Source organism: Sminthopsis crassicaudata, chromosome 1, assembly GCF_048593235.1.
Source record: "Sminthopsis crassicaudata isolate SCR6 chromosome 1, ASM4859323v1, whole genome shotgun sequence".
Classification (NCBI taxonomy): Eukaryota; Metazoa; Chordata; class Mammalia; order Dasyuromorphia; family Dasyuridae; genus Sminthopsis; species Sminthopsis crassicaudata.
Window position 1 is genome coordinate 108,625,672 of NC_133617.1, and position 22,061 is coordinate 108,647,732.

Consider the following 22,061-nt stretch of genomic DNA (forward strand, 5'->3'; position numbering starts at 1 on the left):
AGGTAGTAATGAGAGCCTGAGCTAAAGTGGTCGCTATGTGAGCAGAGACTGCTTCTGTGGGAAGAGAGAAATGAAGATCTGAGGGGGATGAACCAGGGAGATTGGAAAAATCATGATGTCCCTGCCAGAAGCAGCGCCTTTGGTAGAGGGCGGATTTGGGGGGGCGAGCTACTGACCTCCAGTTTGAAATATCCAACAGTTCTTGGGGATGAGAGGCCGAAGTTCAGGAAAGTAACGGGAGCTGAAGATCTGCATAGAGATGATGATTAAATTCGTTGGAGTTGATGAGGCCATTGAGAGAGAATTAAAGTAGTCTTCTGCACTAAGATGCTAAGAAATCTTAGAGTTATTGAAGTCTTGAAAAATGCCTTTATTCTATATGTTTGTAATGAGAATTCCTCATTTGAAATATAACACCAAACTTCCCTCCACTCACCACAATGTAGCCTAGGGTCATTTTAGTATTAGAGTATTTTGTAAGGATTCTCATAGGCTCCCCCACAGTGCCAAAATTTACCCTTATAGTGTTTTCCTGTACTGATAACTGCAATTATTCACGCAGCACTTAAATCTAAATCAAGAAAAATGTAGCAGATTTATCCTAGGCCTTATGGGAGCAGTTCTTAACTGAAGGTTCCTATACTTGCTTGTTTAAAAAAAATAATAATGTTTTGATAATTGTATTTCATCATAATTTGTTCTTTTGTAATTTGTATACTTTATACATTTAAAAGCATTTTGCTTTCAAAAGGATCCTGGATACAAAAAAATTAGTAACCTTTCCCTAAAGGAAGAGAATGTTTTGTTTTTTTTTTAATTGGGGAAAGAAGAAAGTGTTATTAAGGAAGACTAGGAATCCTCTTCCTAGGGTTGGGGATAAAATCCTGGAGTGGAATGTCTTTATATTGTAGTTTCTGGGCTCTTCCAGATATACTCCTCTCCCGGCCCCCTAACATCTGCCACATACTCTTAACCACAAGACCCTCAATCTCCCACCTTTGAGAATTTTCACTGACTGTCCCCTATACCAGAGTGCATTTCCTCCTCATTGCCAAGTCAGCTAAAAATTCTACCTCCCAGGAAGCTTTTCCCAGTCTTCAATTCCAGTGCCTTTTCTCTGTTGATTACTTTCTATTTAACCTGTATGCATCTTGTTTGTATGTTCTCTTCATTAGATTGTGAGCTCCTTAAAATCAGGGAATGTCTTTTGCCCATCCTTGTATCTCTAATTCTTAGCATAGTGTCTAACATGTAGCAAGCACTTAATGAATGTTTTTTGATTGACAACTTAAAAATTTTTTTCTTATGCTTTCTTCTTCCACCTTTGTAATCCTGAAGGAAGTGTTGTTGTTTAAGGTCAGCTATACTAGTTACTTGACTGTATTCCTCATCTGTCATGAACCTCTCCTAGAGAGGTAGTGTAGGTGAATAATATGAATGAAGCATCAGATAGCTTTTAATTTAGATTACTCAATGAATGTTTATTTAATTCCAATTATGTACATACAAAGCATCAAGCTAAAAGTTAAGGACTGCCGGATGATGGTGACCCAATTCTCAAGTAATATTTAGGGAAAGATCATAAGCAAATAACTGATACAAGAAGAGGGTGGGAAGGAATTGGAATGAAATAAATGCAAAATGGCCAAGAAATGTGCAATGAGAAATGTGAAGAGAAATTTTCTCTAAATGCTATCTATTTTTACAGCAATTGTGGGAATTAATTACCTGTCTTCCATCCAAAATGCAGCTCCAACATTAGCAGATAACAAGGTTCAGTTCTTGCAGAATTGAGAATGGTCAAGTCACCTGGAGAAAACACAATTTGCCTGCTTCCTCATTTCCAAACAGCTGCCAGAGAATCATCCCTAGGGCATAGTTCTGATCCTGTCTTTCCCCAGCTCCTGGCTGGCTCAACTATGCCTTTAAGATAAAAATCAAAGTCCTTTGTTATTTCAAAGCCCTTCATTAATCTGGCTCCAATCTACCTTTCCAAGTTTTATTTCCCTTAACACAATCTATAGTCGCACCAAACTGCTGCTTAAATTCCTCTTCCTCTACGATCTGCCATCTCCTGACCCTTTGCCTTTATATAAGTTCCTCTCCCACCCACCTCAGGTACTATTGCCACCCCTTCCTCCAATTTTTTTTTTTACTTTGTATACATTTTACATTTTCTTCTATCCATCAATCAGCAAATATTTTTTGAAATGCCTACTGTGTGACAGTATTCCAGGGCTGGAAATATAAAAGCAAAACCAAAAAAGAAAAAAAGAAAATAGTATATTCACATTCAAACATACATACACAAGTACTTATAGAATCTAAAATTGGCTTTGTATCATCATGGTTTGGCAAAGTGACTCACAGATAGTCGGTTGGCTATTTATTTAGAATTAGAAAGAATTATCCAAAATTCTTTGGATAGGATGAGGAACCTGAATCTTAAAGAGATAAAAAGGCCTATAGGTAATAGCTGAATCCAGGGCCTTTTTTTTTTTTTTTTTTTTTTTTTTTTTTTTTTTTTTTGCAAATCCAAACTTCTTTCCACTTCCCTAAGGGAGCCACATGCAACAATCTAGAATTAGGGTTTTGACTGTAAGACGACACTTCTGGGAGTCCTTTGTTGGAGAGGTGAGAATGTTCTTTGTGGGTTAGTACAGAAGTTCCACAGAGCATTCATAAAGGAAGAGAGTTCTAGGAGGGAGGATGAATTTGTCAGCAGAACAAAATAAGGAGTAATCTGAATCACTAAATAAAGTTGTTTGCTTTTAGAAACCCAAGTCAAATTTGGTTGTTTCCTAAGTCAGCGGCAGTGGTTCCAAATATTAGAGATGGGTATCTTTTTGGTTTAAAGGGGAATTATTGATAATATCACATCCAACCAAACACTATCCTCTATCTGGCTAGTTTTCTGTGATTTCTTAGGACTTGGATTAAGAGTTTGACTCACAGCATTGTTGGCAGTGGGCAGTCATTGCAGAAGGGTACAGAATTGTGCCATAGGAAAAAAATTGATGCTAATTAATGGCTTGTATGCTGTTTCCTTAATGAATAATCTGCTGTTTGGCTTATTAAAAGATGAAAAAAATTTAAATGAGGATGGTTCAGATTTTTTTTCAACTCTTTTGCTTTTTCATAATATCAAAGGAGAAATGATTTTCTTTAAAAAAAAAATTGTGTATTTATGTTTCAAAAATTATCTTTCCCATTTACTGTAGCCCTAATATTTTCCACTTTCTAAGAGGCAGATTTGTGGTAGGTGGGTATGTTTTTTAAGAGTATAGTTGATCCTTACTTCAGTAGCAAGAAATAACTAAAATTGATTATTAAAAATGCTTCACCACCTCCAGAAGGCAGTCCTGGCCTTGTTATTGTGGATTTTTTTTTTCTATCTATGTTGAAAGTCTTTTGCATCAGAGTGAAATCTGGCTCTATGCTTTATTATCTCCTACAGTAAAATCGGCAGGCTGGCCCAGACATGTCTATCAACCTTCAGATTTCACAGATAACTCCTTTGGTGGATCTTAACCAGCTAACACCTTGCTATTAAGGTTGATGGACAAAGTAACACATAGTCTTTTCATATTTAAGGTTTTTTAGCTTCTGACAGTTTTGTTCACAGCCAGAATTCACTGCCACTGCAGAAATGCAGAGAAACCTTTGCAAATTGTTCTTGTTTTGAAAAATGCACCACACCCCCTTTGGGAATAATCTAATTAGAAATTTTTTTTTAAAGTATTCATGGACATTGTTTTTTTATGTCTGTTCCTAAGGGGAAGATTGTATACCTTTCCATTTAAAAAGTTACTTATTTAGTCCTCCATCAGAATTCTGTTAGTACTTTTCTTATCACTTCCTGTCTTTCTGAAATTTCCAGCTAAAATCTGACCTTCTACAAGAACCCTTTCCCAATCCTTCTTAATTCTAGTGGCTTCTCTCTGGTGATTATTTCCTATTTATGTGATAGTTATTCCTTTTGAGTCTCTTTGTATCCTAATTGCTTTGCTTATTGATTGTTAACTATTGACCTGAGTTGACAACCATAATATCTCAGCATTCATTTATTTATTTGTTCATTGATTCAGTAATTTATTAAGTTCCTACTCTGTGTCAATCACCATGTTTAGATAGACAAAACTAAAACAGTCTGCCTACAAAGAATGTAATTCTTATAAGTAGAAAAGGCCAAAGAGTTCTTTCTGAAGACTTGTATCTCAGCCAATCAGCATAGTTATTTATTTTTTTCCTTTCTCTTCTGAGTTTGGGCTCAACTCAGGGTGGGCTCACCCTGGAATTTTCTAATTAATTCAGCCTTTTGACTTTTAAGTGCATGCATATAGGATTTGATGGTATTTTGCAGCAATATCATGAATTAAGTTTTCACAATTAGTTTTATATTAAATTATGTTTCTAAAAATGGATTTGTTAGTCTAATAGGTGTTAAAAGCTAGGATCTTAGCTATAGCCCCTGTTTCCGTGTATATATGATCGCTCCTAATTAGGGAGTTTTATGGTACTCAATTAGGCTAGTTTAGGTAGGTCAGACCCAAGTTCATCAGATGCAAGAGTGTCTGGTGCACATTTCAAAATGTGCCTAGAAAAGATCCCATATGGTCTCACATATGCTGTTTGATTGTTTTACTATATATTCTTTCAACCTAGTGTGAATTCCCCCAGAGGCACTATGATTTTGTAGGTAGAGGCTGTCTTCACAGTCAGGAAGAAATGGGCTCATGTAGTACCTCTTATGCATTAATGGCTCCATGTTTCTGGGTAAATCACTTACTTTAGCATCCCAGGGAGATTTCTACATTCCCAGGTGACTATCAGGCTGGATTTGTAAAGGAAATTCCTTACCAAGAGCTTCCCACCCCATTGAAATCATAAATTCAGTCCAAGAAATTTTTTAAAAATTTATTCTTTCCTTCCCTCCCCCCACCTCTGTCTCTGTCTCTGTCTGTCTATCTGTCTGTCTCTCTCTCTCTATTTCCTTCCTCCCTCCCTCCCTCCCTCCCTCCCTCCCTCTCTTCCTTCCTTCCTTCCTTCCTTCCTTCCTTCCTTCCTTCCTTCCTTCCTTCCTTCCTTCCTTCCTTCCTTCCTTCCTTCCTTCCTTCCTTCCTTCCTTCCTTCCTTCCTTCCTTCCTTCCTTCCTTCCTTCCTTCCTTCCTTCCTTCCTTCCTTCCTTCCTTCCTTCCTTCCTTCCTTCCTTCTTTCTTTCTCTGTCTCTCCCTCTTCTTCCCTCTCTCTTTCTCTCTCCCCCTCTCCTGGAGTATTTTCTTTAAATCTGGCTACTACATTATAGAAAGGACACTAGTGAGCTAGAGAATGCAAAGGAGGAGAAGCAGGATGGTGAAGGAAATCCATATTCTGGGAGTTCTTGTTCTTGGAGCTGAACTAGAGCATTTTTTGAGTTTCCTTCCAATACAGTGATTGGGAAGAATAACCTTATAAAAGTCGCTCTCTAAATCATAACCCTTCCTGTACTTGTGAAGGGACTTGCCCCTCAGCTTTCTCTAAATTAAATGTTTTGTAAGAAATCTACTTTGCTGGATCAATGGCATTGATCCGTTCTCACATTTCAAGAGCTGTAGCATTATACAGTTGGAAAAGAACTTCAGATGTCACATTTTCATTTATATGTATGACTCATAGTACGGCAGATATTTCTCCAAATATCTCACAGTGGTGATCTAGTCTCCACTTAAAGACTGATAGTGCTGAGCAACTCACTTATCTTTTTTTGAAGGATACCATTCTACTTTGAGGTAACTAATTATTAGGGATTTTTTTTTCACTTCAATCAAGCATAAATCAGCCTCTTCGCAGCTTCATCTGTTTTCTTTCTCTAATATCAAGAAAGGCTGAACCCTGCCTCCCTGTGGGCTAGTGATTACCCACTGTTCTTACTTCTGCTCTCTAGGTGAAAATATAATAAGTGAGTTTCTCCATATAAACTTCCTATCATTCATAAGAAACAATTCATTCCTGAACTTTCTCTAGCATCTTCTCTGGCCCTCTCCTCCAGTTAATGTAGAATAGTTGTGATCAAGATGGTCATTTGGGTGAATTGCTATTTTTTGTGTGTCCCGTGCCCAAGCAGACAAAAGGAAAGGCAAAGTGCCCACACTGTTTATCCATCCATTCCCCAATTTTGGTGTCCTTGGGAAAGGAATGGAAGTTTGTAGGCGGTTTACATGGCTAAGAGTTTAGCAAACATAAACCTCAAGCCTTTGAGAGAGCTTAAAATTTCTTCCTTATGAAGCATTGAATGTGGACCTCTTTGTTAAATTAGGTCTGCTTTTTAGAAGACTCATTTAATTCATCTCCAAAGGGAAATTAAACCAGCCAACAGTTCACAATGGACGCCCAAGCTGAGATGGCTGAAATTCCCTTTTTGTCCAGGAAATATTTATTGCTGGTACAATCCTTTGGGTGAGATTGATGCAGGAGGGCTTGCTTGTATCTGCTTCTGGAAATGTCCACAAAGGCCCTCCTTGTTCGGGGCGCGAGTCCCCATGGCCCCCGAATCCTGGAGGGAGCTCATCTGCCCGGTTTCTAGGTCACAGCGATTAGTTGCTGAAGGATTCTGTTGTGAGGGATGCTGCAGGAAGGGTCTTCATCTTCTTAAACTTACTGACTGAAACATGCTTCCCTTCAGACAAGGAAATTACAGGTCTCTCATCCCAAGCAATAATCTCATGGGGCTAACCTTGATTTAAACAAGAACCCAGGGGTGGAGCGGTGGGAGCCAGAAGCAGCCGTGTGAAATTCAGTATTTGTGGCTTTCCTTTCTCCATACAGGAAGAGGAGACATCCAGCCCCAGTTGGACAGCGCATTGCAAGATGTCAATGATAAATACCTTCTGCTGGAAGAAACTGAGAAACAGGCAGTCAGAAAGGCCCTGATTGAGGAGCGTGGCCGATTCTGTGCCTTCATATCAATGCTACGGCCAGTGATTGTAAGTTGGGCTAAAGTCCTGGAAGGTTTAAACTACCGGTGGGTAGAAGATCTTCCTTTATAGCGTGAGGGAAACTGGTTGCAGAATTACTTTTTTTGGTTTTGTCATTGTAGGGAGCTTCCAGTGTGGAACTTCCTCCTAGCAATGCAGATCAACAACTGTTCTGCTTTAGTGTCTTATAGCTATAATAATAACAATAAATAATAATAATAATAACAAACATTTATATAACATGTACATACATTATTTGATTTGTTCCTTACAATAATTTTAAGCCATAAAAATCAAATAGATATAACTCCTAAACTTTATATAAAGATCTCTGCAGGTCACATGCTGATTTAGAAAACTTTTTCTTTTTTAAAAACATAATAAGAACATGTACTTAGTACCTACTATGCGCCCAAGCACCCTGCTAAGTGTTTTTTACAATTATTATCTCATCTGATTTTCATAACAACCCCAAGGAGGTAGATGCAGTTATTATCCCTGTTTTATAGATAAGGAAACTGAGGCAAAAAAGGGATTAAGTGATTTTTCCCAGGAAGTTCTGAGTTAAAATTTAACCTCAGACATTTATTAACTGCATGATCCTGGACAAATGGGTTAAGTGGCTTGCCCAGGGTCTCATAGCTAGGAAGCTTCTGCGTTCAGGTGTTACTGATTCCAGGCCCACCACTCTCTCCCCATAAACAAAATTCAGACAGGAACTACATTTTAATCAGGTTCGGGCAGCACTCGTGAGTGTTGTGGGTCCCGTGCTCCCTGTGAGCCCAGTGTTTGATACCTCTAAAAGAAGAGTGAGTGACTTATCAGTCAGCATGCATTTTGTTAGCACTTGTTATATGCCAGGGTCTATGCTAAATGATACAGAGTCCCTGTTCTCAAGAAATCCACATTCTAATGGAGGAGATAATGTGTAAATGCCCAAGTACGTGCAAACTGTACAGAGTGTGTGTGAAAGTAATCTGTGAGAGAAAGAAGCTTAAGGAGGGACCCTGGAAAGACCTGCAGAAGGTAAGATGAGGCCTGAATCTTTTTTAAATAGTATTTTGTTTTTCCAGTTATATATAAAGATAGTTTTCCCACATTAATTTGTAGAAGATTTTCAGTTAGAAATTTTTTCTCTTCTTTCTCCAATACAGCAAGAAGTCTGATATAGGTTATACATGTACAGTCATTTTGAACATGTTTCCATATATATCATATTGTGAAAGAAAAATCAGAACAAAAGGGGAAAAATCATGAAAAAGAAAAAGGAAACAAAAAGGTGAAAATACTATGCTTCCACCCATATTCAGGTCTCTTTCTGGAGGCACAGGGCACTTTCCATCCCAGTTCTCTTGGTGTTGTCTTGGACTGTGTATTGCTGAGAAGGGCTAAGTTTGTCATAGTTGATCATCACATAATGTGGCTGTTACTGTTCTGGGCCTGTTCACTTCACTCAGCATCAGTTCATGTCAGTCTTTCTAAGCTTTTCTAAAATCATTTCTTATGGAACAATAATATTCCATTACATTCATATACTATAGCTGATTTAGCCGTTCCCAATTGATGGGCAGCCATTCATTTCCAATACAGAAGAGCTGCTGCAAACATTTTTTGCTCTTGTGGATCCTTTTCTGTCTTTTATGATCTCTTTGGAATCAAACCCAGTACTGATATTGCTGGATTGATGGGGATACCCAGTTTTATAGCCCTTTGGCCATCATTCCAAAGTGCTCAGTTATGGGAGCTGAACCTTGGAGGAAGAGGCCCAGAAGCGTGGGGGCTAGCCAGGGCACTGGCTTGAAGGTGGGAGGTGGAGTCTTGTGTTTGAGAAAGTTTATGGAGCTAGGTCATAGAGGACAGGAAAAAGGAAGAATATGAGAAATAGGAAGAGGTTAAGTTATGATAAAATGAGATGTCAATAAAACATTTAATTGGAGATGTAATGGAACCCATTTATTAAATGAGCAAGGACATTACCAATAGCACAGTATCCCCATACTTAACACAATGCCTAGCACACAGTAGGGACTTGATAAATATGTGCGTGCACACACACACATATATACACACAGATTAATTAACTTAGAATCTCAAGAGTTAGAGGTCAACTAGATAATTTGTGCAACACAGGAAATTGGAATTGAACATAAATGAATTTTAACCTAGTTGTAATCATTATGTGCACAGATCATTGATTTTGTATTGACAGAACATATTCCTTGGTAATTTTTTACAACATTATTCCTTACACTCACTTCTGTTTAGACTTTTCCCTCCCTCTACCCCTTCCCCAAGATGGCAAGCAGTCTTATACAATACATGTGGTTTTTAATAATTATATGATTTGCTATGTTATGTCTGTGAGGAATGCCCTTTGTAAATTATACAAAGCAATAGAAATGGGAGTTTTTAGAAACAGTATTGCTTAAATATTATTGTGCATTTATGTTAATTTTATTTTTCCCTATTACAAATATCACTGCTATGTGGTTATTCTTTCCAGATTATTCTCCTATCACTTACCCTTAGGATTATTTCTACTCAAAGATGGAATAATAAATATTATATAATAATAATATTGATAAGCTAGCATTTATATAAGCACTTTAAAGTTTACAAAGCACTTTACATGCTAACTCATTTGAATTTTATTTTGATATTTTAAGCAGTAATATAATGTAGAATATAGTAATTTTGTTATATTGATTTTTATATAGCACTACATGTATATTATCTCTTTGAGTCTCATAAAAAATATGTAGATTTCTATAGCTATTCTTCTCCCCAGATGAAAAAAAAAGGGTTTAAATAAGACTTACCTTTGGTTACAAGAAGTGTCAGAGACAGGATCTGGGCCCAGATTTGCCAGACTCCTAAATCTAACATTCTTTTTACTAGTTAGTTATCAAATTGAAGGTCATAAATAATTTTATATCCCTTTTTAAAAAAATTGTAATTTTTGTAGAAAAAAATGCATCAATTTATGCAACCTTCTACAAGTTTTCATTTATTTTTGCTGATTCAGCAGGTATATAAAGGTAACCTAAAGATTCTTCTGTGTGGACTTTATAAAATTGTCAGTGGTCTACACATTTTTCCATGTGATGAATTATTCCTCCTCTTGTATATTCCATCTCCTTTGAGTACTAATTTTACATATTTATATTTTTATCAATTATGTTCATTGTTTTTACCCATTTTTTTCAGTTTATATTTTGTTGTGTAATTTTATTTTTTTAATTACATATTTAGGAGCAGCTAGGTGGCGCAGTGGATAGAGCACCAGCCCTGAATTCAGGAGGACCCGAGTTCAAATCTGGTCTCAGACCCTTAACACTTCCTAGCTGTATGACCCTGGACAAGTCACTTAACCCCAGCCTCAGGGGAAAAAAAATTACATTTTTAAAGATAGTAATCTTGATTGATTCACACTCTTGACTAGTTCATATTCAGTCTCATATACTTTGTAGCTGTGTGACCCTGGGCAACCTACTTAATCTCTGTTTGCCTCATTTGTAAAATAGATATAATAACAATACCTCCTTCCCAGGCTCAGATGAATTAATATTTGTAAAACACTTTGCAAACTTTAAAGTTCTGTATAAATGTTACCTATTTAAAAAAAAATCCTGTGTATTATAAGAGTAGATGGGTGTCTCAATGGATAGAGTGCCCAACCTGGAATCAAGAAAACTCATCCTCCTGAGTTCAAATGTGATCTCAGACACTTAGAAGTTATATGACTCTAGGTGAGTCACTTAACCCTGTGTTCCTCAATTTACTTCATCTGTCAAATAAGCTAGAGAAGGAAATGGCAAATGACTCCAGTATCTTGCCAAGAAAACCCCAAATAGGCTCACAAAGCATCAAACGTGACTGAAAATGATTGAACAAATTATTATTATGGGCCACTTATATTTTAGTAGTTCATAGGATCTCATGGTCTTATCAGTACTTGACATTCTTATATTGATTAAATGATAGAACTCCAAAAAGATTTTCATAGTAAATGCAAAATGACACTAAAGTCATACCAAATAATACCATCTTTGATAAATTTGTTAGTATAAAGGCAAAATTAAGATTCTTCTCTTCTCCTTTAAAAAAAAAAAAAAAAAAAGCTTTTTGGAGTATTGGTTCATTTTTAAATCCTGATTGTGTTTCTTCTCTCTCTTCTCTTAATTCAGCTAATGTTTGGTCAGTTTTGCAAGCATTTTCCAAGAACACATTTTTAAAAAGTAGTCTGGTCATTTTGTCTGTTTTATTTCAGTTTGCAGTCGTCGCCCTCTCCCCTTCATTTATTTCTTTTGATTTATTACTTTGTTCCCTTTTGTTTAGGTAGAGACTTAATTTGTTATTTTTCTTTTGCTTTCTTATTAAAACAGGCAGCGAACAGTAATTTTTTCCAAGTACTTCTTTAATAATGTCTTCTACATTTAAAATATATTTTGCCGTCTTAAACATTTTATCATTTAATTCTGGATTTCAAACCCTAACTCAAGCATATTATTCAAGACAATGTTAATTAATTTGCAGGTGTTTGGGTACTTTTCAACTCTGGGTATGTGTGTGCTTTTTTTTTTGTTCTTATTTTATTGAGCTTTAAGCTGAGAATATGCTATTTTTAGTGCCATTTTATTTTTACTATAAAGACATTTTTGAATCCCAGGGTATAATCAACTTGGAAGCACTTGAAAAGAAAGTATATGTGTTCTTCTACAAATCTTCATTTGTACATTCTACTCTAATTTTAGCATTAATCTCTTCATTAACGTTTTGATAGCCGAGTATAAAAGTCTCAATCGGCCATTAATTGTAGTCTTGTAATCCTCTTTTTCATGCTTTGTTTCATATTGTTTGGAACAGAAACTCCTTAAAGACAAGGGCTAGGTCACTTTTATCTTTATATCTACCACCTATAATACAATCTCTGGCATGTGATATATACTTTTAAAATGCTTAATTCATAAATTGTTAATTGGTTTTTATTTCTGATTGCCTTTTATCTTTTTGGACTAATTTAAAAGAATTTCTTATCTAAAAGGACCTTTGAGACCATCAAATCCTCTAGGATCAATAATCCCATAACCAGAGTAGTGAAATTATTTGCCCCAAGTTGCCATTTTTGTAACTTTTTGCTTCAAAGTGTTATCTCTTGGCTATCATTCCCTTATGTGTGCTAAATCCCTTATTAAAATATAAGAATCATGGGATCCAATGAACTATAGATGATGCTGGTTGTTTGATACATACAGATTTTTTTAAGCACCATTTCTGTGTCTCAGATCTTCTGGTAAAAACCTGTTTTTGACATGTGTTCAATTTTGACACGTCTGTATTCAATTGGTAATAAAAATTCTCCTCTTCAGTAAATGGACTTTTTTTTTTTTAATTAGGTAATCCTTGATTTGAAAGGCTCTGAGTATAGTTGGTCATATCATTTCCATTTCTCTCAGTACTGTCAGTTGAGAGTTAGGACTGTCTTGATTTTTATATTTATAATCCTAGCACTTACTATAGAGTTTAATTAATTAGCACTTATTAAATGCTCATTCATTCACTTGTTGATTCCCCAAACTAAAAAGTAGCAAAACTGGGACTTCAGTGGAGATCTCCTATCATCCAATCTCTTACTGTTTCCACTTTAACACTTGTTTAATTTTCCTAATACTTTTTTTGCTATGAAATCTGTTTTGTCTAATATTATTAGCCTGATATATGGATCTCTTTCATCCATTAATTTAAATTAGTATGTAATTTAGTAATGCAGCATCATACCGGGTTTACCTTGATCAGAAAGAAAATTGCATATACATGGCCTGTGTTCTAAAAAAGATCTTTGACTTCAAGAGCATAATATAAAGGATGTGGTTTTTTAATTACTTCAGGAAGAGGAAATCTCCATGTTGGGAGAAATAACTCATCTCCAGACCATATCTGAAGATCTAAAGAGCCTCACCATGGATCCCCACAAATTACCATCCTCAAGTGAGCAGGTGAGCATCCTGGGAGAAGAAGGCTTTAGAGATCAGGCCATACCAGCTCTTTAATGCTGTTCCTATTTTTAGTAACTTGGCCATCTAAGGCAGCCATTTTTTCCTGAAGAATGCTTTTCCTCTTTTCCCTGCCAGAACAGAAATGTGGAATATATTGGGCTGCTTTGAGTCTCCTCTTAGAAACTTGCACTAATTGCCTTAAGTACAATTAATTGGTGCTTAAATATAGAAATAAATGTAAGTGGTAGAACTGGGCAGAACTCGATACTCTTAACACCTCAAGAGGAGTTCCTGCAATGCTGCTCCTACTTCATTGTCTTGAAAGACTTAATTTAGAAGCTGTGCTATCCATCCTACTCTGGCTTTTGTTCATGCGCCAAATTTCTTGCCATAGTATGAAGCAACAACTCAGAATAGAAGATTGTAGGTATTTTACTTTCCATTCTGTTTAATTTTATTCTCTAGACTACAGATGATGTTGGTTGTCTGATGCTTACAGATTTTTTTAATATCATTTCTGTCTCAGAAAAGTCTTTGGACACATTTGGAAATTTTCCTATTTAAAGCTATTTTGAAAAAAATTATTTTTAAGAGTAGGGAAGAGATGATATAACTCATTTGTCTTTTTTAATGTTTAAAAAAATCAGAAATATGCACATGGAATCTGTACAGCTTTCCACTTTTTTCAGTGCTGAAATGAATGTTTTGACTGCATGTCAAGTTTGAAATTTTTTTCTTTTGTGAAAAGCAGCATGTGGGAGCTATTTAATTTGAATTGTTACTATGCCAGAGCAAATCTTGGAACAGAGTTAAGACACATGGAGACTCTCTAAGAAAACGCCAAATGATTGGGGGCAAGGGGTGACAAAGTGGTTTTATACTACCCTTTGAACCTTTCTGAGTTTTTATCTCCATCAGTGTAAATGTGTAGCTCCTTATTTCTTGGGCTTTCTCCCATTAATTTTTAAGTTTTTCTCAACAATAAGTGATGTCAGTCACTTTTGTGAGCCATTAAAAAAGAAAGGAAAAAAAAATGTTTCTCTTCTTTCCTGGTGAAAACCTGTTTTTGATGTGTGTTCACATTTGACAGATTCCGTATTTAGTTGGCAGTGAAAAAGTCTCTTCAGTGCTTCTAGCTCACTAAATGGACTTTTTTGGGCTTTGTTTTAATAGGTAATTCTAGATTTGAAAGGTTCTGATTACAGTTGGTCGTATCAGACTCCTCCATCTTCTCCCAGTACAACCATGTCCAGAAAATCAAGTGTTTGTAGGTAAGTGAACTTGAAATAAATTTCTAACAAAGAGTGACTTTGTTTTTCCAAGTGCTAATAAGGAACCAATATAGAATCGATCTATTCTCTCTCTCTCTCTCTCTCTCTCTCTCTCTATATATATATATATATATATATATACATATGTGTGTATACATACATATATACATGCATATATACATGCATATACATATATATACATATATATGTGTGTGTGTGTGTGTGTATATATATATATATATATATATATATATATATATATATATGTATATATATATATATATATAAAGACTCCATTATCCCTTAATTATCTGGCAGTGGACTTGTAGATTTGTCAGTTTGGGTTGTTTGCTTGTGATGTTATTAAAGTGAATTATTACTTCTGTGTTACTTGTAACCAAGCTACTATTCTAGATGATAAAGTATAAAGAGATGAATTACTTATTACTTGGTTTTACTATAACCTGGCAGGTAGGAAAAGTAAAAAGAGCATATTTTTTGTCTTTGTCACTTATTTAGCTCAAATAATCACAGTCTAAATAGTTTTGTGTTGATTGCATTTGCTGAAATAGCTCATGTCTTCAAAAATATTTTCTTCCAGCAGAATGGCTTGCTAGCATTCCATCCCCCTGCTTGATTTTTCTGCCTTCCGTGTGAGAAGGATGCATGGATGTCACCTTGTTGTGACTTTTAAAAAATCTCTCTGTGCACTTGAACTTTTGTGTCTGTTCTCTTTTCTCCTTAGCCAAGTGAACAGCCCCTGTGAGTGGTTAGGTTACTTCTAAGAGCCAGACATCAGCCAATCCAATAATATAGTTATATTTTCCCATATCTATATACGAGTGTTTTTTTCCCAAAAAATAGTCACATACAATGAGGTCATAATATGAGGGAGCATAGATTTAGAGCTGGAAAAAAATTATTTTTCTGTTCATTTTACAGAGAGAATATTACATTCTTCTTGGGTTGGTACAAAAGGCCAAATTGGGGATTTGAATCCAGGTCATCCACTTTCAAATTCAGTATTCTTTCTTTTGCATCAGTGAATAGGGATCACAGAACCACCAAACTACCTGTTAATACACAGAGATATAGCAATGCAATATCCTGAAATAATATTAAAGGAAGTAGCTTTTGTCTCAAAGGGACATAAGTAGCACAATGGTTGTGTTGTCCAGGAGACAAGTAAATGGTAGAAGGATCACTTGTTAGGAATGTTGTTGATGGGATTGTTTTTTGGTTTTTTGGGGTTGTCATTTTTTGACAAGTCAAAAATGTTTATCAATAAGGGAGAAAACCATAAGCCAAGAATACTAAGTTTTTAAATGAATACATGGGTTTTTTTTCTCCCTGAAGGCTTGATATGAATAGAAAATCATGCTGCAATTCCTGAATCAGCTGTGTCCTGGGGAGAGATTGCTAGGAGTGCTTTCTTTTCATCGTCTAAATGCCCTCTTTTAGTTGATTGGAAGGAAATGTAGAATCATGGTAATGACCCCCTCCAGCAGCAGTTAGCTTTGCATCTAACAATGTCCATTTCCACCACCATGTTAGCCCCCACTTTTTTGAGTGTAGCAACATGATAGCATTTCTGAGCTATTCAAATTAATTGTCAGAGAATTCATAATGCAAATTCTGTTTGAGGGGATGAGAGAAAGACATTTCTAAAGACTCATGGTTCCTTTTTTCTTAAAGCTTTTCTTCCTCTCACAGCTGGCATTCCTTTGGCAACAGTGTCCATTTGAGATTTTGGACTGCATTCAGATTTATTTTTCCCTAGTCTGAAGTTTTTCCCCTAGTATATCGGATGTTTTCTATATGTGTCCCAGTGAAATATTGGCTGCCCACTGATTGTTGCAGCAGAGAGAAAGGACACTTTGTAAATCTGTCTATTGGGGGCTTCCACGTCTATTCCCAGAGCTCATTGTGTTCAGGAGTCCCATTGGCGCTTAAGGAAACAAAATCTATCAGGATTTCACAAGCTTTGCATTTTGTACCAGGAATCTAGGCTCCACAAATGTTTTCACAAGGATTTATTTTTCTCTTTTCTCCTGCCTAAGAGAAATCAGTTTTACAGCAATACTTTATATTGTTGTCTTAGGGTTGAAAGTTTTGTTAGGATAGACTACTAAACATGATCTTTGACTTTTTTTTTTTTTTTTTTGGTAATCCACCCTGAGACTGAGACTATTTCATCCAAAATGGAACAAAAACATTTTCCCCTTTATGGGAATGGATAGGTCTAGGGACTGGGATTTCTAATTTCATTAGTACAGGGGGAACTACATGGCAGGATATTCTGTCAGTGCAAGTCGGTACCTTTTTTGCAATTTATGGTTTTTAGAGAACTCCTTATGTGTCAGAGATGAGACTTGAATCCAGTCTTGTGGTGTCTAAGACCAAGACACTATTGACTATAATGGTCTTTAGTAAATTTCTTTTTTTTAAATAGTATTTTATTTTTTCCAAATACATGTAAAGATAGTTTTCAGCAATCACCTTTACAAAACCTTATGTTCCAAATTTTTCTCCCTTTCCCCTCACTAAGATTGCAGGCAATCTGAGATAGGTTAAATAGGTGCAATTCTTCCAAACATATTTCCATATTTGTCATGCTGCACAAGAAAAATCAGATCAAATCAAAAGATAAAAAAAATAAGAAAGAAAAAACAAAACAAGAAAAAAATGAAAATACTATGCTTTGATCCCCATTGAGTCTTCACAGTTCTCTCTCTGGATGCAGATGGCCCTTTCCATCACAAACCTTGAATCACCTTGAAATGAGCCAAAATTTTAGGAAATTCTGGGAAGATTACTTGTCATGGCTTTTAAAGGCAAAAAACGCCCAGAGTCTTTGCCGCTGATGAGGGGAAAAGCCCTCAGGTAAACAGACAGCTTCGAGATCAGACATGTAGACACAAGCGCAGTTTGTGGACCACAGGGCAAGTTTCCGGGCAGGAAAGCCTGCCTTTTACCACATAGGTAGTCGCCACCTGCAGACAAATGCAGGCCGGGGTGGCCTTTGTGGTCCATCCTTACACCGGGGCTTCTGCACAGTAATTTTCAGCCCACCAGCTTCTAGACCTGATGCTTCAGTGGCTTTCTGTCAGCTTAATGAGCCTGCAGCCAAGTGTTCTTCCTTGACTTGTGCCCGATGAAAGGACTCAAGAAATGGGGCTTATTTTCTCCAGCCTCCTTATCCATAAATGCCTTCTGCCCTCCCCGACAGGATAGGCTGGGGTTTAGAGACTGGACCTGTGTTTTCAGTGATCTAGGGGTCTCCAGGTGAGTCACTTCTCTCCACGAGTACATGTGGACACCTTCTCTTTGACGTGTAACCTTGGAGATCATGTAGCTGGTGTGTGTCAGAGGCAGGATATACGTTTCATTCTTCTGGCTCTAGGACCAGCTCTCTATCCATGATGTCTGGACACATCTTTATCCTAACAGGATAGCTTTTCATAATCAGACTTTTGCAGTTGCTTTTCCGGCTTTTGCTACTTGAGGCAGAAATATTTAGATAAGTATTAAGAAAGAACTTTGTAAAAAAAAAAAATAATATTAAAAATTTTAATTAAAAAAAAGAAGGAAAGGACTTTGTGTTAATGCAAGCTCCCTTGCCTTTGACACCTTCTCATCTCCTTCTCCCTCCCATTCTGTCCTTCACAGCAGCCTGAACAGCGTGAACAGCAGTGACTCCCGATCAAGTGGCTCACACTCTCATTCCCCCAGTTCACATTATCGCTACAGAAGCTCCAATCTGCCCCAGCAGGCTCCTATGAGGCTGTCGAGTGTGTCCTCCCATGACTCGGGATTCATATCCCAGGATGCCTTCCAATCCAAATCGCCATCCCCAATGCCGCCGGAAACTCCCAACCAGGTAAGGTGGTCCCCACTCCCCACATGGGTGGGGGCAGACATGAATGAGTCCAGACCCAACGTTGTACCCTTTCCATGGCATAGCAGAAATGTTTCCTCATCTAGGAAGCTTCTTCCTTGTCTTCAAGTTGTAAGAAGTGTTTTGTCCCCTAAAATAATTTTTTTTAAAAAATAGAATTTACACCCACCTTTCCTGAGGGTAACTGAGAAGATTTTTCCAACTGATGGTAGGAGCTTTCCATTGTAGGCAGCTAGAACTGAGCCAGTCTTGGTAGGCTTATAAACACGAATGTTCTCTCAGGTGATGAATGAATGATGGACACCATACAGTCCCAAATTCATTGTGAACTACTTCACATGGCTTCTTCCTTTTCTGGTCCACCTGGCATGGCTTCTATGAAATTTTGTCCATTCTAGGAATCCTTGAAATATGCACAATAGTCTTACATTAGAAGAACATGAAATTCTTGCTTTTTACGCTATTAACTTCAGTTAACGTCAGCACTTGATTCTGAGAGAAGAGAAGGGAAGGGATGGACTTTCTTGTTTGCACAGCACTTGGATTAGGGGACCTTGTGCTCCCCCAACATGGGCATGGTGACTGCATTTGTACTGTGCTCCAGTGCATGACTAGTAATTAACTACTGCTCTTATGTCACCCTTTTGTCCCCCTGAGCATCGATAAATTTGCTTCTTGCTCAGCACTTAGTAGCATATAACTACTCAGTAGCATAGAACCCAGGCTCACAACACTCGCTAATCCATATTATGTTGTTTGCTCAGACCCACTATACCTTCCAAATCTGATCATTCAGAATCCAAGATTTAACTTGCTTTCATGAGTTTTATTATTCACAACTCATGTCCTTTTCTCCCTGGTACTTGCAACTCCTTATGTCCTGGGGGAGATAAGAGCTACTTTGCATAAAATCTCAGGCCTCTTAGCTCACATATATATATATCAAGGATGTTTGAAGAACTTTTACAACATTCCCCAACGATTGTCATCCAGCCTTTGTTTAAATTTTTCCTTTGATAGAGAACTTTCCAATTACTAAGGCATCCCATTCCATTTTCTAATAATTAGAAAAATTTCTTCCTTATACTGAACAACCTCATAGAATAAATCTTGTTTAAAATACACCCTGAATATACATTCTTCCCCTCTCTCCCCCCTCCCATTTTTTCCCTTGAATCTAAATATTCAGCTGCCCATTTTTCTCCTGTTATTTTTGGTAATGGTACTTAACTCTTTCCATTCTGGGAGCACAGAGAATTATCTTCAAGGCAAGAGTCAAAATGTCTAGAATTCTCTTTTTTTTTCCTCCTGGGAGAGAATGCCTGCCTCTTATTGCTGGTGCTATTTGGGCTTTTATTCCTCAAGTGTCCTGCTTTCTCCCTCCTCTCTGTGCAACAAGAAGCAACGTGCATGTCCCACAGGCAGAAAAATCTGCTGGGCTAGAACGATGAAGGGATTCTTACATTTTTCAAGGGGCTGCTCTGCTGCGCAGTGTAATTTGGTGTTTGTTTTTAATCAGTGGACATAATTTTGTTTATAGCATTGTGTAGCAGAGCTTGAGCAAAATAAATGCGCAAACCCCCCCATGCTTATCTTGCCATGGATGATTGGCCTTGAGTGTTACCTTTGAAGACTAACAAATTGAAATAGAACATCATGGCTTCTAATATTATTGTTTAGGGACTCAGTAGAGAACTCTTTTCGGAAGAATCAAAGTAAATTTAAAAGCTAGTTATCTCAGATAATTCCTGTTAGTGACACTTGGTTAGTTTTCAAAAGTCAGCTCAATCAAAAAGAATTTGAGGATCAAGAATTTGTGTAAAGAATTTATTTATATGTGCCCAGAATTTTAGATAAAGAGAAAGTCAGGGTACACTTGAGGAAATCCTGTTTGGAGAATGACAACATGTAAATAACAAGATTCATACAAAAGTAGATAGAGAATAGATAGAAAGTAGTCTCAGAAGGGAAGGGCCCATAAAAGGGAGATGATTTGCTTAATTAAGGTCACAAAGACAATGAGTAGCTGAGCTGGAATTACTTACCCAGTTTTTCTGATTCCAAATGTACATTTCCCCCAAGCCACTCTCAGGTACCACCCAGTTCTCAGCATCAGGGTCCTCCATAAGGCCTCCTTAGCAGTTCCATCTATCTGCTCCCTAAATATACCACCCTTCTTCTTTAAAGCCCTTGTGCCTTTTCTCCTTTTATCTCCTGTCCTTTATTTCAATGATTGGCAGCACTTTGTCCTTGATGCTATTTCCTGCCTTACAAACAGGTAGATTTCAGCAGTCACAGATAGGATCTTATAAGTCATCTGCTAAGTATCATAGGCCCTTGGTGTTTTCCACTAAAATATAGAGATTACTGATGTAAAATATATCGAGAGAGTTGCCACATTTCTTTCCTTTATTTAGCATTATCTGAATTGGACATTTCTTTTAAAATTATTTGATTTTGTTTTCTATTTCCTCCCCATCCTTCATCTTTTTTCCCTTAACTTTTATCCTCCCACTCAAAAAAGACATGAACCTACAAATGGAGTACATGTTCCCTAATAACAATGTAATTATTTAAAGTTTAAAGTTAACACTTGCCAAAAACCAGAAATCAGAGTAGTAGGTTTTGTTTTTTTAATAACAATTGTCTCAAATCCAAAAAAAAAAAAAAAAAAAGTAAAGAAATGGTAGAAATAAGCAGATAAAAATACCTTATCCTTATTAAACTTAGAGTTTTAGAATTGCTCGCAAATTATTTTTCTAGTAAAATGTATCTGAACTAGATGGACAAAAGTCAATAATAATAATTATAATAATAATAGTAACTTTTATTCCTAGAATGCACTAAGATTTACAGACTTTCCTATTAATAGCCTTGTGCAATAGGTAGTGTCACTATTATTCCCATTTTATGGAGGTGGTCACACAGTTTATTTGTGATGGAATAGCAGGTCTCCTGACTCTGTAAGGGAAGTGACTTGTACTAGATCATTTTTTCCCCTTAACAAATGTCAGGGAAGACTAGACTGAACCCACCAGCCATTTGCATGTGATCTTTTGGCAAGGAAAGCCACAGAGCTTCATGGATCTCCTGAGTTAAATAGTATGTTTAAAGACAATGAAAATTTCTCACCTCCTCAGGAGCCTGCCAGTAGTCTAAGATTGTAAGAATAGGTAGAAACAGCAATTTGATGTCTTTCACATGCCATTCACTGGGTTTTCAGTTCCTAATACTAGATTCAGTTCCTGATACTAGAGACAGTCCAATGGATTGGGATGAGATTTCTTCATTTTAACAAATTATCAAGGGATTAAGGAAATGCAGAAAAGAATAGGAAATTCGCTTTTAAAAAATAATACCCATAATCGCCAAAATCAATTTATCTTTACAAGGTCAAGAATACATGTAGGAGACATAAAAGCTGCTAATCAAACCATATTTGAATGCTTTAGACGAAGATGCTGGGGAGCAAGGGTACAAGCCTATGTTGGTAGAAATTAGACTCATAAACAGCAGAGGTTTAATGGGAAAAATATAGTTTCCTAAGTGACAAGAAGATTTAAACAAAGCAAATCAAGTTCCCTTTCTGGCTTCTGACCAAGTGAGACATCTTTCCTACAATTGCCCATGTAATAGGGATACCATTACAGAGTGGAGAAGACCTCAGAAATCAGCTACCTCAAGAGTTCTTAACCTTTTTTCCCCCATGGATTCCCTTTGACAACCTGGTGGATTTTGTCCTGTATTCTCAGAATATTTTTAAATGTATAAAATAAAAGATACAAGATTGCCAAGGAGACAAATTATATTGAAATAACAGTTATCAGAATATTAAAAAAATTAAATTTAGTTCATGGACCATGGGATGGAGTCCCTGCCCTTTGTTCCTGGATCTTCTGGATCCAGATTCACCATCCTTGCTGTTATATAGACTACAACCTCC

The 22,061-nt window shown here is 36.7% G+C and overlaps 1 protein-coding gene across 6 annotated transcripts in view; it reads left to right on the forward strand.

The window, feature by feature from the left end:
* MTSS1 (MTSS I-BAR domain containing 1) overlaps positions 1-22,061 on the forward strand; it is a 219,972-nt gene that overhangs the window by 190,958 nt on the left and 6,953 nt on the right. For all 6 annotated transcript variants that reach the window (XM_074265847.1, XM_074265864.1, XM_074265871.1 and 3 more), the window contains exons 7-10: positions 6,805-6,962; positions 12,842-12,949; positions 14,123-14,220; positions 17,890-18,100. In XM_074265847.1, coding sequence (XP_074121948.1) covers positions 6,805-6,962; positions 12,842-12,949; positions 14,123-14,220; positions 17,890-18,100 — 575 coding nt within the window. The remainder of the gene's footprint in view (positions 1-6,804; positions 6,963-12,841; positions 12,950-14,122; positions 14,221-17,889; positions 18,101-22,061) is intronic.